Below are 18,623 nucleotides of genomic sequence, written 5' to 3'. Positions count from 1 at the left end.
ATGGCTATTAGGTAGGCAATCACGTTGTCTGCTATAACTTTGAGTTCCCATGTAATCTAATGCCAGCTACCTCTTCAGCGTCACCTCTTAATCCCTTCTGCCCCCCGCCCAGCTCTCTCTTAGTATGCTCATTGGCCTCCTTTCAGTTTCTCAAACATATCCATTCCCTCCCTGACTCATGGCCCTTTACATTTGTTGTTCCCATCACTGGGATATTTTTTCTCTAGTACCTAAAAGTCCAGCTAGCAGTCATGCTTTTCTTTTTAGGTCTTAGATCAAATGTCGTACCCTTAGAGAGGCTGATCTGTCCACTAGGTCCAAATTAGGTTCTTATTCCCTCTCTAAGCTATCACCTTCTCTCTCACTCCCAACTCCCAAATTCCTGCCTAGTACTTATCATGCTGTTATTATCTTATGTTCACTTATTATATTTCATCCTCCACTAGAATATAAAGCCCACAAAGACATAGACTCTTTCTTGTTCACCACTGTACATTCGTTGTCCTGAACAGTACCTAGCATATAGTAGGTATTCAATAAATGGGCGTTGAACAGATGCATGAGGGATGAGTGAACGGAAACAAGGATAAGAGGAAAGGTGTAGAATTAGATAAAGACAGAAGAGGGAGAAAAAGGAATGAAGCGGGGTGTATTTTGGTAGGGGAAGAAAGGGTGGATATAATGACATCATCTTAGCCATTGCTGACTTTGGCGCCTAAATCCCGTGCCCAGGTTCAGTGGGTACATTTTATTTGTTTATTTATTTTTTTAATAGTTTATTGTCAAGTTGGTTTACATATAACACCCAGTGCTCATCCTAAGAGTGGGTACATTTTACAAGTCTTGGAACTAAATCAAACTCTTTTCTGCTTTCTTATATTGGATAATAAATGTAATTCCTTGGAAACTGCTTTGGGTCATAATTAGCCTACTGCCCCCATGGACTTGGAACCAGTCAGCTGAAACTCAAAGGAGCAAATTAGTTTTTCTTGAAAAGAAATTACTTTAAAATGCAAGGATATGGACTGTGTAGTCCAGAATGCCCAAGGGCAGGCCTCGTGGAAGAGTTTGTGTGGTAGTAAATAAGTACTGAGCCTACAAAAGTCAGTGAATCAAAGTAGAAGCCAAAGAGTAACATATGAATCTGATTCATAAACTCTAATAAAGTTTGTGAAATAGATCCCATGTGCAAGTCCAGATCCCAAATGACTTCAAGATTGTTAAAAGCTGTTCAATTGCGATCTAATTCCTTCCTTGAAAGCTTTCCTGATACTTGGGGAAAATTCTGGAGAAGTATGTGCACTTAAAGAAATACTCAAATTGCCAGCTCCTGTTCTGTATGTTTATGCAAAGGCCACTATTCTTATCATACAGTGCTTCTTTTTTCTTTAAGTGGGTTTCCCTCTGAATTACTTGTAAAGTATTATACACCTCAGTAATTTTCATATCTGCATTTGAGGTAAATGGATCCACCCTGTTTTCTCTTTAAGTGTATGTGAGCATTCTACTGTAGGGCATTTCATTGTGATGCCACTAAGAATCCTCTTGATGGGTTATTTTAGGACAGAAAGAGGCTCACATAAGGATATGATCACTTTTCTTATTTAAGTGTATGTTAAATATCTTTAAATTGTTATGAATATTTTTATACACAAAAATATAGAATTATGATAACCACGATATATCCATCACTCACATTAACAATTATGAAGACTTTGCTACATTTGCTTTATCCGTTCATTTTATTCATTTGCTGGAGAATTTGAAAACAAAATCTTAGACATCAGATCATTTTACTAGTACATACTTTATTATTTTTTTAATATTTTTTTTGAGGGAGAGAGAGCACAAGTGGGGGGGAGGGGCAGAGAGAGAAGGAGGCACAGAATCTGTAACAGGCTCCAAGCTCTGAGCTGTCGGTACAGAGCCTGACACGGGGCTTGAACTCACAAACTGTGAGATCATGACCTGACCTGAAGTCCTACGCTTAACAGACTGAGCCATCCAGGCGCCCCTACTACTGCATACTTTTAATATGCATCTCTAAACAATGTTGATATTTGCCTTACATCAACACAGGAACATTATCATACCTGTCAAAATTAATGACTTGGTATCATCCAATGACCATACCAGAATCAAATTTTCCTAATAGTCTCAAATATTCTCTTTAAGTTGGTTTGTTTGAATCAAGGTCCCAATGAAGTCCACGTTACATTTGGTTGTCAGATTTCTGAAGTATATTTTTTTAATCTAGAGCATATCCCCTGACCCTTTCCTTTTTTTTTTTTTTTCCTTCCTCAATGTCATTGACTTGTTGTAGACTAACTGGATCAGTTGTCCTATAGAATGTCCCATGTTCCACATATATCTGTTTGCTTCCTTGTATTGTCACAAACATGTTTCTCTATCCTCCCTCCCATATTTCCTTTAATAAGTTAAGTTAGCTCTAAAGCAACACTGTTCAATAGAAGTTTCTGTGATGCTGGAAATATTCTACTTGCCTTGTCCAGTATAGTAGCCACTAGCCACATGTGTCTATTGAGCACTTTACATGTGACTAGTGTGAGTAAGGAATAGAATTTTAAGTTTTATTTAGTTTTAGTTAATTTAAACTTAAATAGCTATATGTGGCAATTTTATTAGACAATGCGGCCCAAATGGCTTGATTAGATTCAACATTAGCTTTCTTGGCATAAGGTGCTTTCTACGAATCACATAGGGAGACATGATGTCACTTTCAGTGACGATTAATCAGTGCATTCTTTAACTTTTTAAAAAATGTAAACGTCATCTTTATGCAGTTTCTGAGACTCGAGGAAAGGGCCCAGCATATAGTTCACTGAGCTTTGTTATACATTCATAGTAAAAGTTAGGAAGGTAAACTTTTCTCGTCTATCAAACTGTAAGAAAACTAAACTGTTAGCATTTCAGAGAAAGCTTTTAGAGAAGGCAGATATAAAACAATTATTTCTTGGGTCTTGAGGTTGGGTCTGTGTTTTAAAAAAAAATCAGTGATCCAAAAGTGCATCTTTACCGAAATAATCCAGATTGTTTCTCGAATACTAGGATCTTTTCTTCTTTTCAGGCATTTCTCACAAATGAACAACTCACTTTGGAAACTCGATCTGCTGGTGTTATTCACATTTGCTAATGAATAATTCACTGTATCAAAAGAATGTAGGCCTAATGAATGGATCTGAGTCCACCCATAAACTAATGGCCCAGAATAGGACTTTGGAGGCCTTTTCCTCTTGTTATTGAATAGAGCTGCCCTCAGAGAGACACTTTGCTCTAATAAGTGGGCATGAATGTTCTGGAGAGAAGAGCCCCTTTTTCCTTATCTGCTGCCCGGTCAGATAACCTGGTGGCCCTTCTTTTTACTGTGCAAGGAACTGACGGCGGGATGGAGGGTGGGACACGGATTCTAAAACCTGGTTTGACTAACTCCATCCCTTCCAGATTGACTCTGAGAAAAACTACAGCCTCTTTCCAGAGAAATGCATATACGCACACGAAGGAAAAGTTGTCCATCATTTCAGGAGCTGTAGGACCCTTGAGACAGCCAGGGACTGCCAGAGAAGACATCCTGCGCTGGAAGCAGAAGAGCCACCTGGGTGGATGTTTCCTTGACATGCAGTATGTATGATGCAGCCCAGAGAGCTGAAGAATCCAGTTCCTGGTCCTCCTAATGTAGCCAGATTTAGCCTTCTTATTGTTTTATGTTTTCTACCTGTTTTAATTTGTTTTCCTTTTTGAGCTAGATAATGCAAATACTTGGCAAAACTATTTTAAAACAATACCTCAGGATAGTCATTAAAAAGGAAGTTCCTTCTCTCTCTATTCCAGGTCCCCTCCCTAGAGGCATCTACTATTAGCTGTTTCTCGTGTATCCTTTCAGGAATATTCTAAGCCTGTATGTACATATATGCCCTGTCTCTTCCAAATGGCATCATATTCCACACATTTTTTGCTCAATGCTTTTTGCCCCCGTAGTTCTATATTTTAGGGAGTATTTAGCTGGGATGTGAAGCTCTGATTCATTCTTTGTCCGTACTGCATAATATTCCATCTTGAGGCTTAACCGTAATTGATTGAATATGTCCCTACATAATGAACATTTAGGTGGTTTCCAGTATCTTTTTTATTATTTTTTATTTTATTTTATTATTTTAAAAATTTTTTTTTATGTTTATGTTTTATTTTTTTTATTTCTGAGAGAGAGAGAGAGAGAGAGATAGCGTGAGCAGGGGAGGGTCAGAGAGAGAGGGAGACACAGAATCCGAAGCAGCCTCCAGGCTCTGAGCTAGCTGTCAGCACAGAGCCCAACGTGGGGCTTGAACCCACAAACTGCGAGATCATGACCTGAGCTGAAGTCGGGCACTTAACCGAATGAGCCACCCAGGCGCCCCTATTATTTTTTATTTTAGAGAGTACGAGTGGGGGAGAGAGGTACAGAGATTGAGAGAGAGAGAGAAAATCTTAAGGAGGCTTCATGCTCAGCATGGAGATAGAGAATCTTAAGTAGGCTTCATGCTCAGCATGGATCCTGATGCTGGGCTCGATCCCATGACCCTGGGATCATGCCCTGAGCTGAAATCAAAAGTTGGATGCTCAAGCAATTGAGCCATCCAGGCACCCCCAGTATCTTTTTTTTTAAACTCCAAATAATGCTGCAGTGTATTTGTGTGTGTGTGTGAAAATATATCCATACCCACCAATTCCTAGCAGTAGAATTGCTGAGTCAAATGAAAATTTTTCAGACATTTACAAAGTGCTCTCCAGAGAGGTTATACGTGGTAGACAGAAGAACAGCTCCCAAAGATATCCCCGTCCTAATTCTTGGAACCTATGAATATGTTACCTTCCATGGCAAATGGGAATTAAGATGGAATTAAGGTTGCTAATCAAGATCTTAAGACAGGGAAGTTATCAGGGCTGGTGGGTGACTCAGTCCATTGAGCATCTGGCCCTTGATTTTGGCTCAGATCATGATCTCAAGGTTTGTGGAACTGCACCGGGCTCTGTGCTGACAGCGTGAAGCCTGCTTAGGATCCTCTCTCTCTCTCTCTCTCTCTCTCTCTCTCTCTCTCTCCCTCCCCCCCCAGCCCTTCCTCTGCATGCCCTATTTCTTTCTCTCAAAAATAAATAAATGAACATGAAAACAAAGATAGGGGAATTATCCTAGGTTATCTGGATGGGCCCAAAGTAACCACAAAGATCCCTAAAAGTGGAAGAGAGAACCAAAGAGATGGCAGCATGGAAGGAGTTAGCTCAAATTTGCTGGCGTTGAAGATGGAAGAAGGGAGCTAGGAGCCAAGCAATGCAGGTGACCCCAGAAGCTGGAAAAACAAGGAAATGAAAAAGACAAGGAATGCAGCCTGGCTTTTAGCTTTGCTTTTAGCCCTATGAGATCAGGGTTGGATTTCTGACCCACAAAACTATTAGTAACAAATAATAAATTTGTGGTTTTAAGCCATTAAATTTGTGGTAATTTGTTACAACAACTATAGAAAATTAATGCATAATATGTATTTATACTCCTACCAACATCCCTGAGGTTAGAGCCTTTTTTTAAACATATACAGTTCCCTTCTCCATATGAATACTCCTTTCTACATTATTTGAGGAATGTTTACGATTTAGTGTCCTGTAATTCATGTGTTTAGTTAAATGGAAAATTTGCAACCATAATTATCTGTTACACCTTTGTTCTTTGCTAATTAACTCTTTGGAAAATTCCCATTTGGGACATGTGCCAATTTTTTTTTTTTTTTTTTTTTTTTTTGGCAGCGGCCAGGATGTGAGCAGGATGTGCTGATGTGTCATTTCTGCAGTGCTGATATCACTACTGACCAGCCTGCAGCACAGAAACACTGTGGGGATAGAAGTGGTTCAGTGGGATTTGTTTTCTGTCACCAAGGTGGCAGTCTCGATGATGAACTACTCTGCAAGACGGGACAGAGGCACTATGCATGACAGAAACTTCCACATCTCCATGGTAGCTCAGGTGACCACAGTGGGGGAAATTAACAGAGTATAAATATTCCTCATCAATTCAGTTGATAAACCTCCACGACAGACTAGCAGAAGTAGCTAGCATAATAGAAGAGAGGAATCAATCTTTATTGAGAAACTGCAAAGAGCTAGCTACAAAGGGGGCACCGGGGTGGCTCAGTTGGTTATGACCTCTCGGTTCAACTTCGGCTCAGGTCGTGATCTCAGAGTTCTTGGGTTCGAGCCCCGCGTCGGGCTCTGTGCTGACAGCTCAGAGCCTGGCGCCTGCTTCGGATTCTGTGTCTCCCTCTCTCTCTGCCCCTCCCTTGCTCTCTCTCTCTCTCTTTGTATATCAAAAATAAAGACAAATTGTAAAAAAAAAAAAAAAGTGGTCATGATCTCAGAGTTCTTGGGTTCGAGCCCCGCGTCGGGCTCTGTGCTGACAGCTCGGAGCCTGGCGCCTGCTTCGGATTCTGTGTCTCCCTCTCTCTCTGCCCCTCCCTTGCTCTCTCTCTCTCTCTCTTTGTATATCAAAAATAAAGACAAATTGTAAAAAAAAAAAAAAGTGCCAGCTACAAAGTGCTAGTTAGTCTGCCCCAATGTGGTGTTGGTTCCCAAACTCGGAGCTTCCCTGGGTGAAATCTGAAAGTGGCTCCCAGATATGGAGGAGACTGAGGGAGGAGGCAGGCCACACAGGGTGAGTAGCTGGCAGTTTGAATAAGCCGGGGAACTCACACAGGAGGCTTGTCTTGGGCGGCCACCAGATGAGTAGATGTCTCACCCGCCCACCAGAAACTAGAAGTTTATTTAGAGGCTGGAACTGGGTTCAGACACATTTACCATCAGCATTTTGCTCTCTCAACGCCTGTGTTCTTGAAATAACTCCCGCTTGCGGGAATGGTGGGTAGAATGTACACTCCCAGGATGGTGGAGGGGGATGAGGAGCTTCCAGTTGCCCTGGTCCAGCCTGCGGGTCAGCCAGTGGTCCCTTCCTCTTGGTGACCTCCTCCAACAAGTGGGAACCCCCTCCCCCACATACCTTGAACTCAACAGACTGGCTGGACCAGCTCTGCAGTTAACATCTCTTTAGAGCTATTTACTGAGCATCTACTAAGCTAGGTATTTAGAATACAAACCCTTAGCCAGGCAAAGTGCACAGTTTATGGAGGTAAATAACAATCACAGGAACAAATGTGAAACTGCTATTGTGGCAGCTGCTACAAAGAGGAGATAAATAAATATAAATATAAGTATAAATATAAATATATAGTAGTGAGATTCCTCGTCAGAAGGCCTGGGTGAGATATGTAAATCTGCATACATGTGTTTACCCATATGTATATTGTATGTCACCCCAGGTAAAGGGCATAGATTATGTAAAGGACCTGGAAACATTGCATAGCCAGGCAGAGGAAGATGAACAGAGAGAAAGAATGGCCAGAGAGTTGAAGGGAAACCAGAAAAGGGCTGTATTCTAGGAGCCAAGCAAGCAGACTCCAATTAAGACCAGTAAGAACACAGGAGAGGACAGTGTGTCTGTCGAGATCAACAGGATTTCTATGCCACAGGGGCAGTGACGTGGCAGGGCACACCTGGATTCAAGGGTGGCTGTTTCCCTTTTGCTGTGTGACCTTGGGGGAAAAGCTGTTTGGCCTCAGATCCTGCATCTGTACAAGAATTACCTTCCTCCAAGAGTTAATGTGGAGATAAAATGAATGAGCATATGCAATGTGCCTAGCGCTTTGCAGATTCTCAGTAAAGATTGATTCCTCCCTGCCATTGTGTCTCTGTCCCCTCATTTATTCATCTATTTATTTCATCTCACTTATCCATCTTATTTATTCATCTGTTTTGGTTGTTGCTCTCCTTGATGACTTAGCATTAGTGGTGGTGACTTACCTGTGACGGGTCAACATAGTTCGTGTTCCTGAGTTGGCACAGGCTCTAGCCTGGGTGCCGGCTCACTGTCCTGAGCCAACAAATCAGTTCTCTGGATGTTGCAGGGACCCAAGCACACGCGGCGTGTTTCCTGGCATGCAGACAGAGGTCAACAAGGACTGGATAAGGGCGTAACATACCCTCCTTCATCCTACGGAGTCTCTGTTTCTGGGAAAGGAACTCCAGTTACCAAAGCGAATGCCTATCTCTGGTCTCAGGACACTCATGCGCACTTGCATTTCTGCAACGGCATACGTCTCCAAAAGTTTAGTAATAAATGACTCATCACAATTGAAGATTTCTTTCCAGGGACAGCATTGGCCAGAAGCAGCCACTCCCTCCTCCTTTCCTTTGTTTTTGTCTATGAAATACAGTGACTGGACAGAAATGCAATTTCCCCTACTGGTGCTTAACCTCTGCCCTGCCTGCCCACTCGGATGGTTTCTAAGGTGCGGCCCTCTCCCACTGGGAGAGCATGTAATTCCCTGCGTGCCTCAGGTGAAGTAAACGCCGGAAAAGAGAGACTGACAAATAATTCTATTGCGGCTAACATGGGTAACCAAAGGTTTAAACCTCTTTGGGAATTATCCTTGTATTTCTAATAAGCACACGTGTTAATTTCTTATTATTGAAGGGGGCCATGTTTTCCAAACCAAACGTAAGGACATAACATTTCATAAGCAAGGGAGCACCTTTCGGGACAGGCTACTCTATGGATTGAACTGTTAATGAAATTCTGGGGCTTGAGAGTCATAGAGCTACTAAAAATGGGTAGCACTTAAATGATCAGAGAGCTAATGCTCATATTCCCCTTTCAGAATGGACTCTGAACATTTTTAACACAGCGATGGGGACATAAAGGGAGGTGATGGAAAAGGTCGGGGGAAAGGAACCTGCGGCTCTTTCGGCGGCTCCAGACCCAGCCGCCGAGCCTGCACCGACGGGGTCTCGGGGTCTCGGGGTCTCGGGGTCTCGGGGTCTCGGGGTCTCGCTCCCGCCAGCGCCCAGCCCGGGAAGCCCGGGAAGCCCGCCTCGGGCGCGCGCCGCCTTCCGACCCGGCCGCGGGGGCGCGCACGCATGCGCAGAGCCTCCGCACGCGTTCCCGTGGAAGGTTGCGCGTCGGAGCGTTCATGGCAACGCGACGCGTCCGCCTTCTGGAAGCTCTGGCTCCGGCTCGCGCAGTGTGAGACCCATCCCGGTGGGAGGGACCTGGGCTGGGGCGGAGGCGGGGGGACGGATGGGGGGGGACCCAGGGGATAAAGGGCCTGGGGAAGCTGCTGGGAACGTTTGCCCTCGGGATTGAGCTAAAGTAAGAAAAATCTGTCCAAGGCTCAGCACAAAAGGATCTTTTCATTCCAGTGCTTTTCGCCCACGCAGGGGACCATGCCTCTGGAGGTGGTGGTGGAACTCCAGATCCGGGCGGTAAGAGAAGTCGACCGACCTCCACTCGTGCCCCAGATTCCAGTCTCTGCCCAGGGTTCCGAAATGGTCCTGATCATTTTCACCACCTCTACCCACCTCACCACCACACACATCATTGTCTTTTGGGCCAGATCGTACCTCTCTGTCCTTAAGATCCTCTACATTGGTCTTCCCTGACTTCTTAAGTTTTAATTCAGCCCAGCCCCTTCCAACTCCACCCCCCCCCCCCCCCCCCCCCCCCCCCCCCCCCCCCCCCGCCAAGGACTTAGCTTTAGCCTAAAATTTTCTGTTACTTTAACGGGGACGCCTGGGTGGCTCAGTTGGTTGAATGTTTGACTCTTGGCTTTTCACTGAGGTCATGATCCCAGGGTCATAGGATGGAGTCCCCTGTAGTCTCTGTGCTTGGCGAGGAGACTGCTTAAGATTCTCTTTCTCCCTCTGCCCCTCTCCCCTACCTGCGTGCGCTCTCTAAAATTAAAATAATAATAATAACCTTGCATTAAGTCCAAGAAGAATTTTATTTTTTTTCCAGGATAAAGATTTGTGAAAGAATTAAAAACAAAACACCTTCCTTTAAATAAGAAGGGAAGAGTTTAATTTCATAAAGCCCAATGACTTCCTGATAATTTGCCACCTCTATGAACCAACTGAATAAATTCTAAGGTATCTCCCCTAGAGATGGCTCTAGCTTGCTAATTCCAAAAGGGAAGTCAATCAACCAACACTTGTTTTATAATTGTCCACTGAATCCTACTTAAGTGAGGTGCTGTGGCAGAGTGACTGCATTGTTCCTGTTTGAGATCAGGCATTTCTTTTAATTCAGCTTGTATTTTCCAATCCTTCCATCTGAAGTTGGTGACAGACCGTCAGGCAGCTTTGCCTGTCAGTTGTAAGGGCGTCTCCGCTGGCCGTGATTTACAAACACAGTGCAGTCAGGTTATGGCCATGGAAGATCTGTCAGCCTCCATACAAGTGGCAGGTGCTACAGTTTCATCATACTGCAGATCCAGAAGAAAAAAATTTCCTGGATTTGTCCCATTTTGCTAAGAGCAAATAGGACCAGACTCTTATCAACTGTGCTACAGCAAGTGCCAACTCTCAAAACTTTGCAGTAAGAGGAAGGAATTCTTGAGGAGCTAAGTGATAAATCAGCCTTCCTGCTCATCAAGGCAAAAATGAAGCAAGTTTCCATCTCGCTTCATTCAAACATTACTGGTTAATTTTATTTTAATTTTTAAAAAGCATTCCTCAGTGTATGATTACAGTAAAATCAGTTTTCTACTCTACAGTACTTAGAGTGCTTCAAGGAACGTCAGTTGAATTGATCTGTGCTTTAAAAGCCTGCAGAGTCTGGTCCGAACAAGTGAAATGTGGAATTCCAGAAGTATAACCAGGGAGCAGAAGATAAGCCTAGCTTTGAGCCCTCAATATTGAGACTTAAGAACACTGCAAAAGGCAATAAATGTCATTGCTTCTAAAAATAGCTGGCCTGAATATTGTTGGATTGAAACAAAGACCTCTCTAAGATTAAACAATAAAGCAAACCACTTAGAGCTTTACAGTTGGGCTGATTCAGTGAGAGAAGAGGTAGTCCGTGTTCAGGATGTTGTGGGGATGCAAAGGACTTTATTTTACTCTGAGGAGTTCCTCTTTAAGTGTGCCTCTCACACTCAGAAAGTTCACACTTCCACCCAATCAGAGCCTGTGCCTGGTATAGCAGGGGGCTCCCCTGATGAGTTTCAAGTCAAATACTGTTACCTAAAGTGTGCTGTACACGGGGAAATGGAATTCCATATGAAAAACTATACTATACAGGGTCATCCTTGTGGTACATATGAGAAAGTTTATGCCCTTGCACTGCAAAGAATCGAGTTATTTTCCTATTTTGTTACCTTAGTACAGAAGCATCATTCTTTATCAGTAGAGGTAATGGGCAGAACAGTCCCATTTCCGGCCAGAGTGGCCCACTGACATATACATGGTAAGCCCATGCCCAGACTCTCAGCTGCTGACGTCCTCAATGAGTTCTTCTGCCCTGTCTCATGCCATGCTATTTGTTGTCAACAGAGTTAAGCATTTGGTCACAGTCCCATCTTTTTCCATGGGCACTGTAGATATGCCCATATCTACATTAAGTGCTGCTTCTTCAAGTAAGTTCTTGGCTTGTTCTCTGAATGCAAAAAGGTACTGTTAGAGAGTACTGGGAAATAAACACCTATTTAAAGATTTTTTGAGAACGTAGAGGGAAAGGAAAGAACGATATATACTGTAATCTCTCTTCTCGCTCCCCAATCCACAAAGATGGAAGAGACGATCAACTAAAAAAGCTTATCAAGAAAATCAGGATTAAGAAGATACTGTGGCAACAGATTTTCAGGGATTCAGTAAGAAAAACTTATGTCTTAGACTCTTAAAATGCTGTCTAAAATCTACCTCAGGAGAAGAACTAGGCTTAGTAGGTGGCTCATCTGCATGTACATTTACAGAATGAAGACCATGTTTTGCTTTTTTTCCACGAAGTTCACTTTACAGGTGATACGTTGAGTTACAGGATAACTACAAAACACAGAATTTACTGATGTCAACTTTTAAAAACAGCAATATTATAATCACCCCAGCTTGTTTTCTTTGCAGTTGTCCTGGAGATATAAATCATTGTTGAATAAATATATAATAGAGAGGTGTTTTTTTTTTTTTTTTTTGCCTTTTTTTCGGCTGTTATATGGCTGTGGTCCTGATGGCCAGCACGTTCTCTGGCCTAGCAAGCCGTCAAGATGGTATGACACCTGAAATCTCAGAAGAAGCCTGAAATGTCCTTAAAGGGGAGAGCAGGAGTAGCTGCTGGTTTTTGTCACATGGTCACACGTGGAAACCTTCCATCTCCTGGTGCCCTGATGAATGAGCCGGTGTCATTGCTGGTTCCACAGCAGGAAGAGGACCGGGGCAGTGTGCGGCGAAAGCCAGCAATAGTCCACGATGCTGTACTGCGTGTAGCCCAGAAAAAAGCCAAAAGCCACGTCGGTGACATTGTGCCGCCCCAGCATGACCCTGGAGAGGCCCAAGATGAAAGCCCACAGTACCACCAGCACCCTCAGCGGGATGGCCAGCACCAAGTGGTTCAGGATGAACCGGGACACCAGGGCGGCCCTGGTGGCATGGCCCGAGGGGAAGGAGTACTTGTCCACCGAGAGGGTGACAAACATGTCCATCTGGTTGTGGGCCGGGCGGCGCCTGCGCACCAGCCCCTTGATCAGGGTCACCAGCAGCAGGTCCAACAGCAGGGCGAAGAGCAGGTTCATGAGCACCTCGCGCCCGGCCCAGCTGTCGCTCCTGGAGAGGCAGTAGAGGGTGCCCAGCAGCCAGAGGATGCCGTGGCCCGAGATCTCCAGCAGCTTCATCAGGGGCCGCATGCTGCCCCAGGACGAGCTCTCCCCGGCGCACACCCCCAGCTTCTTGGACAGCCACAGGTCGATGGCCAGCAGGGAGCGCAGGGCGATGCCCAGGAACGACGGGTTCAGGTCCATGCGGTCGTCGTCGGGCAGCGCGGCCGGGGGCGCCTGCGGGGGGCCCGCCCCGGCCAGCGGGAAGGAGCCGCGGCGGTGCACCGGGCTCTCGGGCGCGCGGAGCCGGCCGCAGGCGGGGTCCAAGCCCGGCGCGCGGCTGCTGAGCAGCGACTGGAACTCGAACCTGCCGCCGCCGCCGCGGGCCGGGCTGCCGGGGCTGCTGCTGCTCGAGGCGGGGGCGGCCAGCGGGCGTCCGTCCGCGTTCCTGCGGGGGCTCGGCATCGCGGCGGGGGGCCCGGACCCCGGCGCCCGACCGGCCTAGCGCGCGGCTCGCGGCCCTGCAGCCTCTTCCGCTTCCGCACGGCCATCCCCGGGGGGCGGGGCGAGGGGCGGGGCAAGGGGCGGGGCGCGGGGCCGGCGGGAGGACGGTTGTGACACCTGGCCGGACGTGGGAGGAAGCCGGAAGTTGCACTTGGGGAAGGAGGCCGCGGGCGAGGAAGGTGCAGGTGTGTGACAGGTGACGGGGCGGGAACCAGCGCTCCCGTTCAAACACGAAACAAAACAAACCCTGTTCTCTACTCCCTTTTCTTTCTTTTTAAGATTTCTTGTCCAGGGGTGTTCCTTCCCGACAAGCAAGATGTGTACCTTGGGGTGTACCTCCTGAATCAGTACCTGGAGACTGACTGCTTTCCTTCGCTGTTCCCTATTGTGATTCAGCAGAGCATGAGGTTTGAAAAGGTGATCTTGACTTTCTCGCGGCGAAACGGAGAAATTTAAATGTTGCCGTCTGATGAAGAGCACGGTTCTTATTAAGTTATTTTGTACATTTTCTTTTAAAAACTGGGGCGCCTGAGTGGCTTAGTCGGTTAAGCATCCGACTTCGGCTCAGGTCACGATCTCACAGTTCGTGGGTTCGAGCCCCGCGTCGGGCTCTGTGCTGACTGCCAGCTCAGAGCCTGGAGCCTGTTTCAGTCTGTGACTCCCTCTCTCTCTGACCCTCCCCTGCTCACGCTGTCTCTCTCTCTCCCAGAAATAAATAAAAAAAATAAAAACAAAATAAAAAGGACTTGAAGCCGCCTCAGCACAGTGCGACACCATAGTTGGAGGACTAGCTTTTGCAGTGCAGGTCTGAGCCAAGTGCTGTCAACCTAGCGCTCAATACCCTGGTGGATGTTTTCTATTCTTGGAACTCCCGTGGCATTTTTCTAACTGGAGCAGAGCACATTTTCTGAATGTTCTTGGAGGTGTTAGAGGCAGTTGCATTACATTTATGACAGGGATTATCAGTAAGTTACTAGACCTTGGAAACAAACTTTGGTAGACTTGGAGAAATAATGAAAAAACTAGATTCCAATTAGTAAAACCTGTGCCTGAAGTCCTGTAACAAAACAAGCCTGTGAGTATTCTTAGGTCATACCTGGTTTATTTAGCTACAGTGATAAAGGCTAGGTTTCATTCCAATGAATATGAACATGATATTAATAGAACATTTATCAACCTGCTTCCCACTTCAGTTTAGAATATTAAGTTCATTACTATGAATCATTGGCTGTCCTTTGGAAGTTTTTGTTTTGGAATTTGGAGGTGAAATCAGTTTTAACCTTGACGAATCTAATGATTTCCCCTCAAAACAATATCACTGAGCTGCTTCTTTGAGAGACAGGATAAATATGGGTAGGCTCCAGGCTAGAGCCCATCCCTTGTAAAGGTCTGGATTATGCTGCCCAGAAAATGACCTGTTTCCATCTGAGAATGGGAGACGAGATGAGGATTGATTTTCCAAAAGGCTAGGGCTGTAGATAATATTTTTGTAAATTACGGCTTGTTTATTTAGATAGAGTCTACCAAACTGGTTAAATAAGATAAGAGAGGAATAAATGGCTATTACCTTGGAACGTATAGTCAGGATCGGAAGGAACCTACTTCTACTAGATATTAGTAGTGGTAGGAAGTGGATGGTGAAAATCCAGTCTATTCTTTCCCCTAAGAATTTCCTTTTTAGTTTATCAAGTTTGCTTCTCTAGAAGACTTTAAAAATCTTTTTATAAGAAGCCCAAGGATACAAAATCAGAGAAGCACAGAATGATAATTCTGTAAATGAACTTGGAGGTCATCGAGTCCAACATCCCTGACATGTAGAAAAGGAAGATGAGCTTCAGACACACCAGACTCTAGATGCCCTCCCCACCCTTCCCCCACCCCCGTTGCAAAGCAGTACCTTGGAGAGTGCTGGTCAAGCATGTATCATGGACCATGTTTCTTTCTGTAACATGTGGTTATTTAAAAATCTGAACCCTCGTGTGTGAGCTGTTTGGGTTCAGAATATTCCAGCTTTCTTGCATTTGTTCCCTTGTCTGGCTGCAAACGTGTGCAGCAGGTGGAAGAAACATTTTCTCGTCTTTGGACCTTCTGTGTAACCCAGAATTGAATGCTCCAAAACATTTGGATAAATAAACTACTCATAAGGAATGTATGAGACATTGTGTTTGAACAGTTTACGTTGATCATTTACTTCCCATGGTCATACTTGAGAAAATCCTTAGACATAGATGAAGTGAAGGGATGCCATTATTGAAATAGTTTTGGGGGAAAAAAACCCTCACCCACATTTGCTTGATACATCTAGGTCAGGAAGGCAAAAATGGATTATAGGGGATAGCCTCCACTTTTGTAGTTAAAAGCAGACCTGGCTTTGAATCCAGAGCAGATTTTAACCTGGCTTATGTTTAAATACCATTTGAATCAGAACAGTAGTGCCTGAAACCAAACTCTGCTTAAAACTTTTGTTTCGTGCAGGCTTCCAGAGTTTAGGGAGAGGGGCGTGGGATGCTTTTAATTTCAGTCCTGTCCCAGACATTTAGCTCAAGGACAAGATAAGCAGATTTGGCATTGGCTCGACAGATATCACAACGTTTGTCTTGTGCTTTATGATATACTTTAAACTTATGAGGCTCTCCCTCTCTCTTGTTATTTTGGATTCTGTAGGAGTGTACTGCTAGTGCATAGGTTTCCTTTTGTGTTACACATAGATAGAATTTGTACTTAGATTCCTGTTTATCACAACCAATTGCTAGAGTCGTTTATTCAGTTAACATCACTTAATGAGTGTCCATGGTATGCAGAATGTTTTTCTAGATACTTAAGCAAGACTCTTTGAGGTTGATGCCAGATGTGCTTTTAGCAATAAACTGTAAGGCTAGGTCAAGTTGATGACATTTTGAGCATGTGGTAGAGTCAGCTAACTCACATTTTCCTTGTACTTGGTATTGTGTTTATTCTCATTCTGTAGTCATTTGTTGAACTTTTTTTTTTAAATTTTTTTAATGTTTTATTTATTTCTAGGAGAGAGAGAGAGACAGCGTGAGCAGGGGAGGGTCAGAGAGAGAGGGAGTCACAGACTGAAACAGGCTCCAGGCTCTGAGCCGGCAGTCAGCACAGAGGCCGACGCGGGGCTCGAACCCATGAACCGCGAGATCATGACCTAAGCGAAAGTCGGACGCTTAACCGACTAAGCCACCCAGGCGCCCCGTCATTTGTTGAACTTTTAACCACATACTCGTTAAAGATACTCCTGTTGAATTTTAACATACTGTATGGCTGGAATTGACATGTGTTAATTGTTTGGGAAAATATAATCTACAGTTCCTATAAGCATATATTAATCTTTGAAAATTTATTTTCACCATTTTTCCCCCTGCAGGTATTTGAAAATGCAATAGATCCTGGGGCTGTAGCAGAAATTTTAGAAAGTAGGTACTCTTAAAACAAAACAAAAAACCATCAGGTGCTTGTAATTGTGTGTGTGCAGATAGAAAACTCTGTATTCTAAGTTGTGACATTTCCATTTTGATTCATATTCATATCCAAGAGAGTCTATATCAAATATGAATCATGTTTTTGATTCTGTTACAAACCCTTGTCTAGATAGAGATAGGATTTAGTGGATGGTACACTTGTTTGTTTATATATTTCAATGTAATGGTTTTTGTATCTTCATACAGTTATGTAACCACCATAATTTTTAAAATAATTAACTAATTAATTAATTTCTAAATTTACATCCAAGTAGTTAGCATATAGTACAACAATGATTTCAGGAGTAGATTCCTTAATGCCCCTCACCCATTCAGCCCATCCCCCCTCCCACAACCCCTCCAGCAACCCTGTTTTGTTCTCTAAATTTAAGAGTCTTTTATGTTTTGTCCCTCTCCCTGTTTTTATATTAATTTTGTTTCCCTTCTCTTATGTTCAGCTGTTTTGTACCTTAAATTCCTCATATGGATGAAGTCATATAATATTTGTGTTTCTCTGACTAATTTCACTTAGCATAACACCCTCTAGTTCCATCCACGTAGTTGCAAATGGCAAGATTTCATTCTTTTTGATTGCCGAGTAATATTCCATTGTATATATGTACCACATCTCCTTTATCCTCTCATCTATTGATGGAAGTTTGGGCTCTTTCCATACTTTGGCTATTGTCATTAGCGCTGCTATAACCATTGGGGTGCATGTGCCCCTTCAAAACAGCACACCTTTATCCCTTGGGTAAATACCTGGTAGTGCAGTTGCTGGGTCATAGGGTAGCTCTAGTTTTGACTTTTTGAGGAACCTCCATACCGTTTTCCAGAGTGGCTGCACCAGTTTGCAAACATCACCATAATTAATGTTAGGATATTTTTATCAACATAGAAAGAAACCTTAAACCCATGCTTCCTTATCACTCCCAGCCCTAGACAACTACTAACCAATATTTCTGTCTCTATAGATTTGCTTATGCTGGATATTTCATATAAGTGGAATTATATAATATGTGGTCCTTTGTGACTGGCTTCTTTCACTTAGCATGTTTTCAAGATTCATCTTTGCTATAGCATGTGTCAGTACTTCATTTCTTTTTGTGGCCAAGTAGTGTTCCATGGTATGGCATGCCACATTTTGTTTATTCATTTGAGTTGTCTTCATGTTTGGGTTATGACAAATGATGTTGATGTGAATCCTTGTGTACAAGTTTTTGTGTGTGTGTTTGTGTGGACATGTGTTTCCATTTCTCTTGTGTCTATACCTTGGAGTGGAAGTACTGGGTCGTCTGGTAATTCTTTTTAATCTTTGGAGAAACTTGACCGAAGCAACTGTGTCATTTTACATCCCACCAGCAATGTTTGAGGGATCCATTTCTCTACATCCTGGTCAACGCTTATTACCTGTCCTTATGATTGGTGGCCTTTCTTGTGGGCATGAGTGAAATCTCATTGTGGTTTTGATGATGTTGAGCATTTTTTTCATGTGCTTATTTTTCATGTGCTTATACTATTTGTATATGTTATTTGGAGAAATGTGTATTCAGAGCTTTTGCTTATATTTTAATTGGATTATTTGGCTTTTTACTATTGAGTTGTAATATATTACAAAATTGTAATGTATTGAGTTCTTTGTGTATTGTAGATACAAATCCCATTCTTTCTTCCATTATCTTTTCATTTTCTTGACGGTGTTCTTTGAAACACAAACATTTTTAATTTTGATGAATTCTGTTTTATCTGTTTTCCTTTTGTTACTTGAGCTTTTGATGTTTTATAGTTTTAGCTTTCATATTTAGTCCTATCACACATATTAAGTTGACTTTTGTAAATAGCATGAGGTAGGGGTCCAGCTTCATTCTTTTGCATCTGGGTATCCAGCTGTCCTGGTCTCATTTGTGGATAAGAGTATCTTCCCCCAATTGAATAGTCTTGACACGTTTGTTGAAGATCAATTGACTCT

General features: G+C 43.6%; 2 protein-coding genes across 7 annotated transcripts in view; one reads left to right on the top strand and one right to left on the bottom strand.

Moving 5' to 3' along the window:
* The first annotated feature begins 9,218 nt into the window (after positions 1-9,218).
* The window catches only part of SPATA6L (spermatogenesis associated 6 like), a 51,961-nt gene continuing 42,556 nt past the window's right edge, over positions 9,219-18,623 (top strand). For 2 of the 6 annotated variants that reach the window (XM_039230829.1, XM_039230832.1), the window contains exons 1-3: positions 9,219-9,357; positions 13,461-13,598; positions 16,561-16,609. In XM_039230829.1, coding sequence (XP_039086760.1) covers positions 9,319-9,357; positions 13,461-13,598; positions 16,561-16,609 — 226 coding nt within the window. In that variant the 5' untranslated portion in view covers positions 9,219-9,318. Of the gene's footprint in view, positions 9,358-12,778; positions 12,825-13,296; positions 13,367-13,460; positions 13,599-16,560; positions 16,610-18,623 lie in introns of those variants that run through there. The other 4 variants (XM_039230830.1, XM_039230827.1, XM_039230833.1 and 1 more) reach the window with 3 other exon arrangements.
* Positions 11,064-13,191, bottom strand: PLPP6 (phospholipid phosphatase 6). Its single transcript, XM_039230834.1, has 2 exons — positions 11,791-13,191; positions 11,064-11,527 (listed from the first exon to the last, which is right to left on the bottom strand). Exon 1 carries the CDS (start codon positions 13,140-13,142, stop codon positions 12,267-12,269), a length of 876 nt encoding a protein of 291 aa, XP_039086765.1. The 5' UTR covers positions 13,143-13,191; the 3' UTR covers positions 11,064-11,527; positions 11,791-12,266.

The sequence above is a fragment of the Hyaena hyaena genome, unplaced genomic scaffold (genome assembly GCF_003009895.1).
Source record: "Hyaena hyaena isolate Hyena2069 unplaced genomic scaffold, ASM300989v1 scaffold_51, whole genome shotgun sequence".
Classification (NCBI taxonomy): Eukaryota; Metazoa; Chordata; class Mammalia; order Carnivora; family Hyaenidae; genus Hyaena; species Hyaena hyaena.
This window is presented reverse-complemented; position numbering and strand designations above follow the sequence as displayed.

Coding starts and splice junctions, on each gene's coding strand:
- PLPP6 (XM_039230834.1), bottom strand. CDS start 13,142: ATGCCGAGCCCCCGCAGGAACGCGGACGGACGCCCGCTGGCCGCCCCC.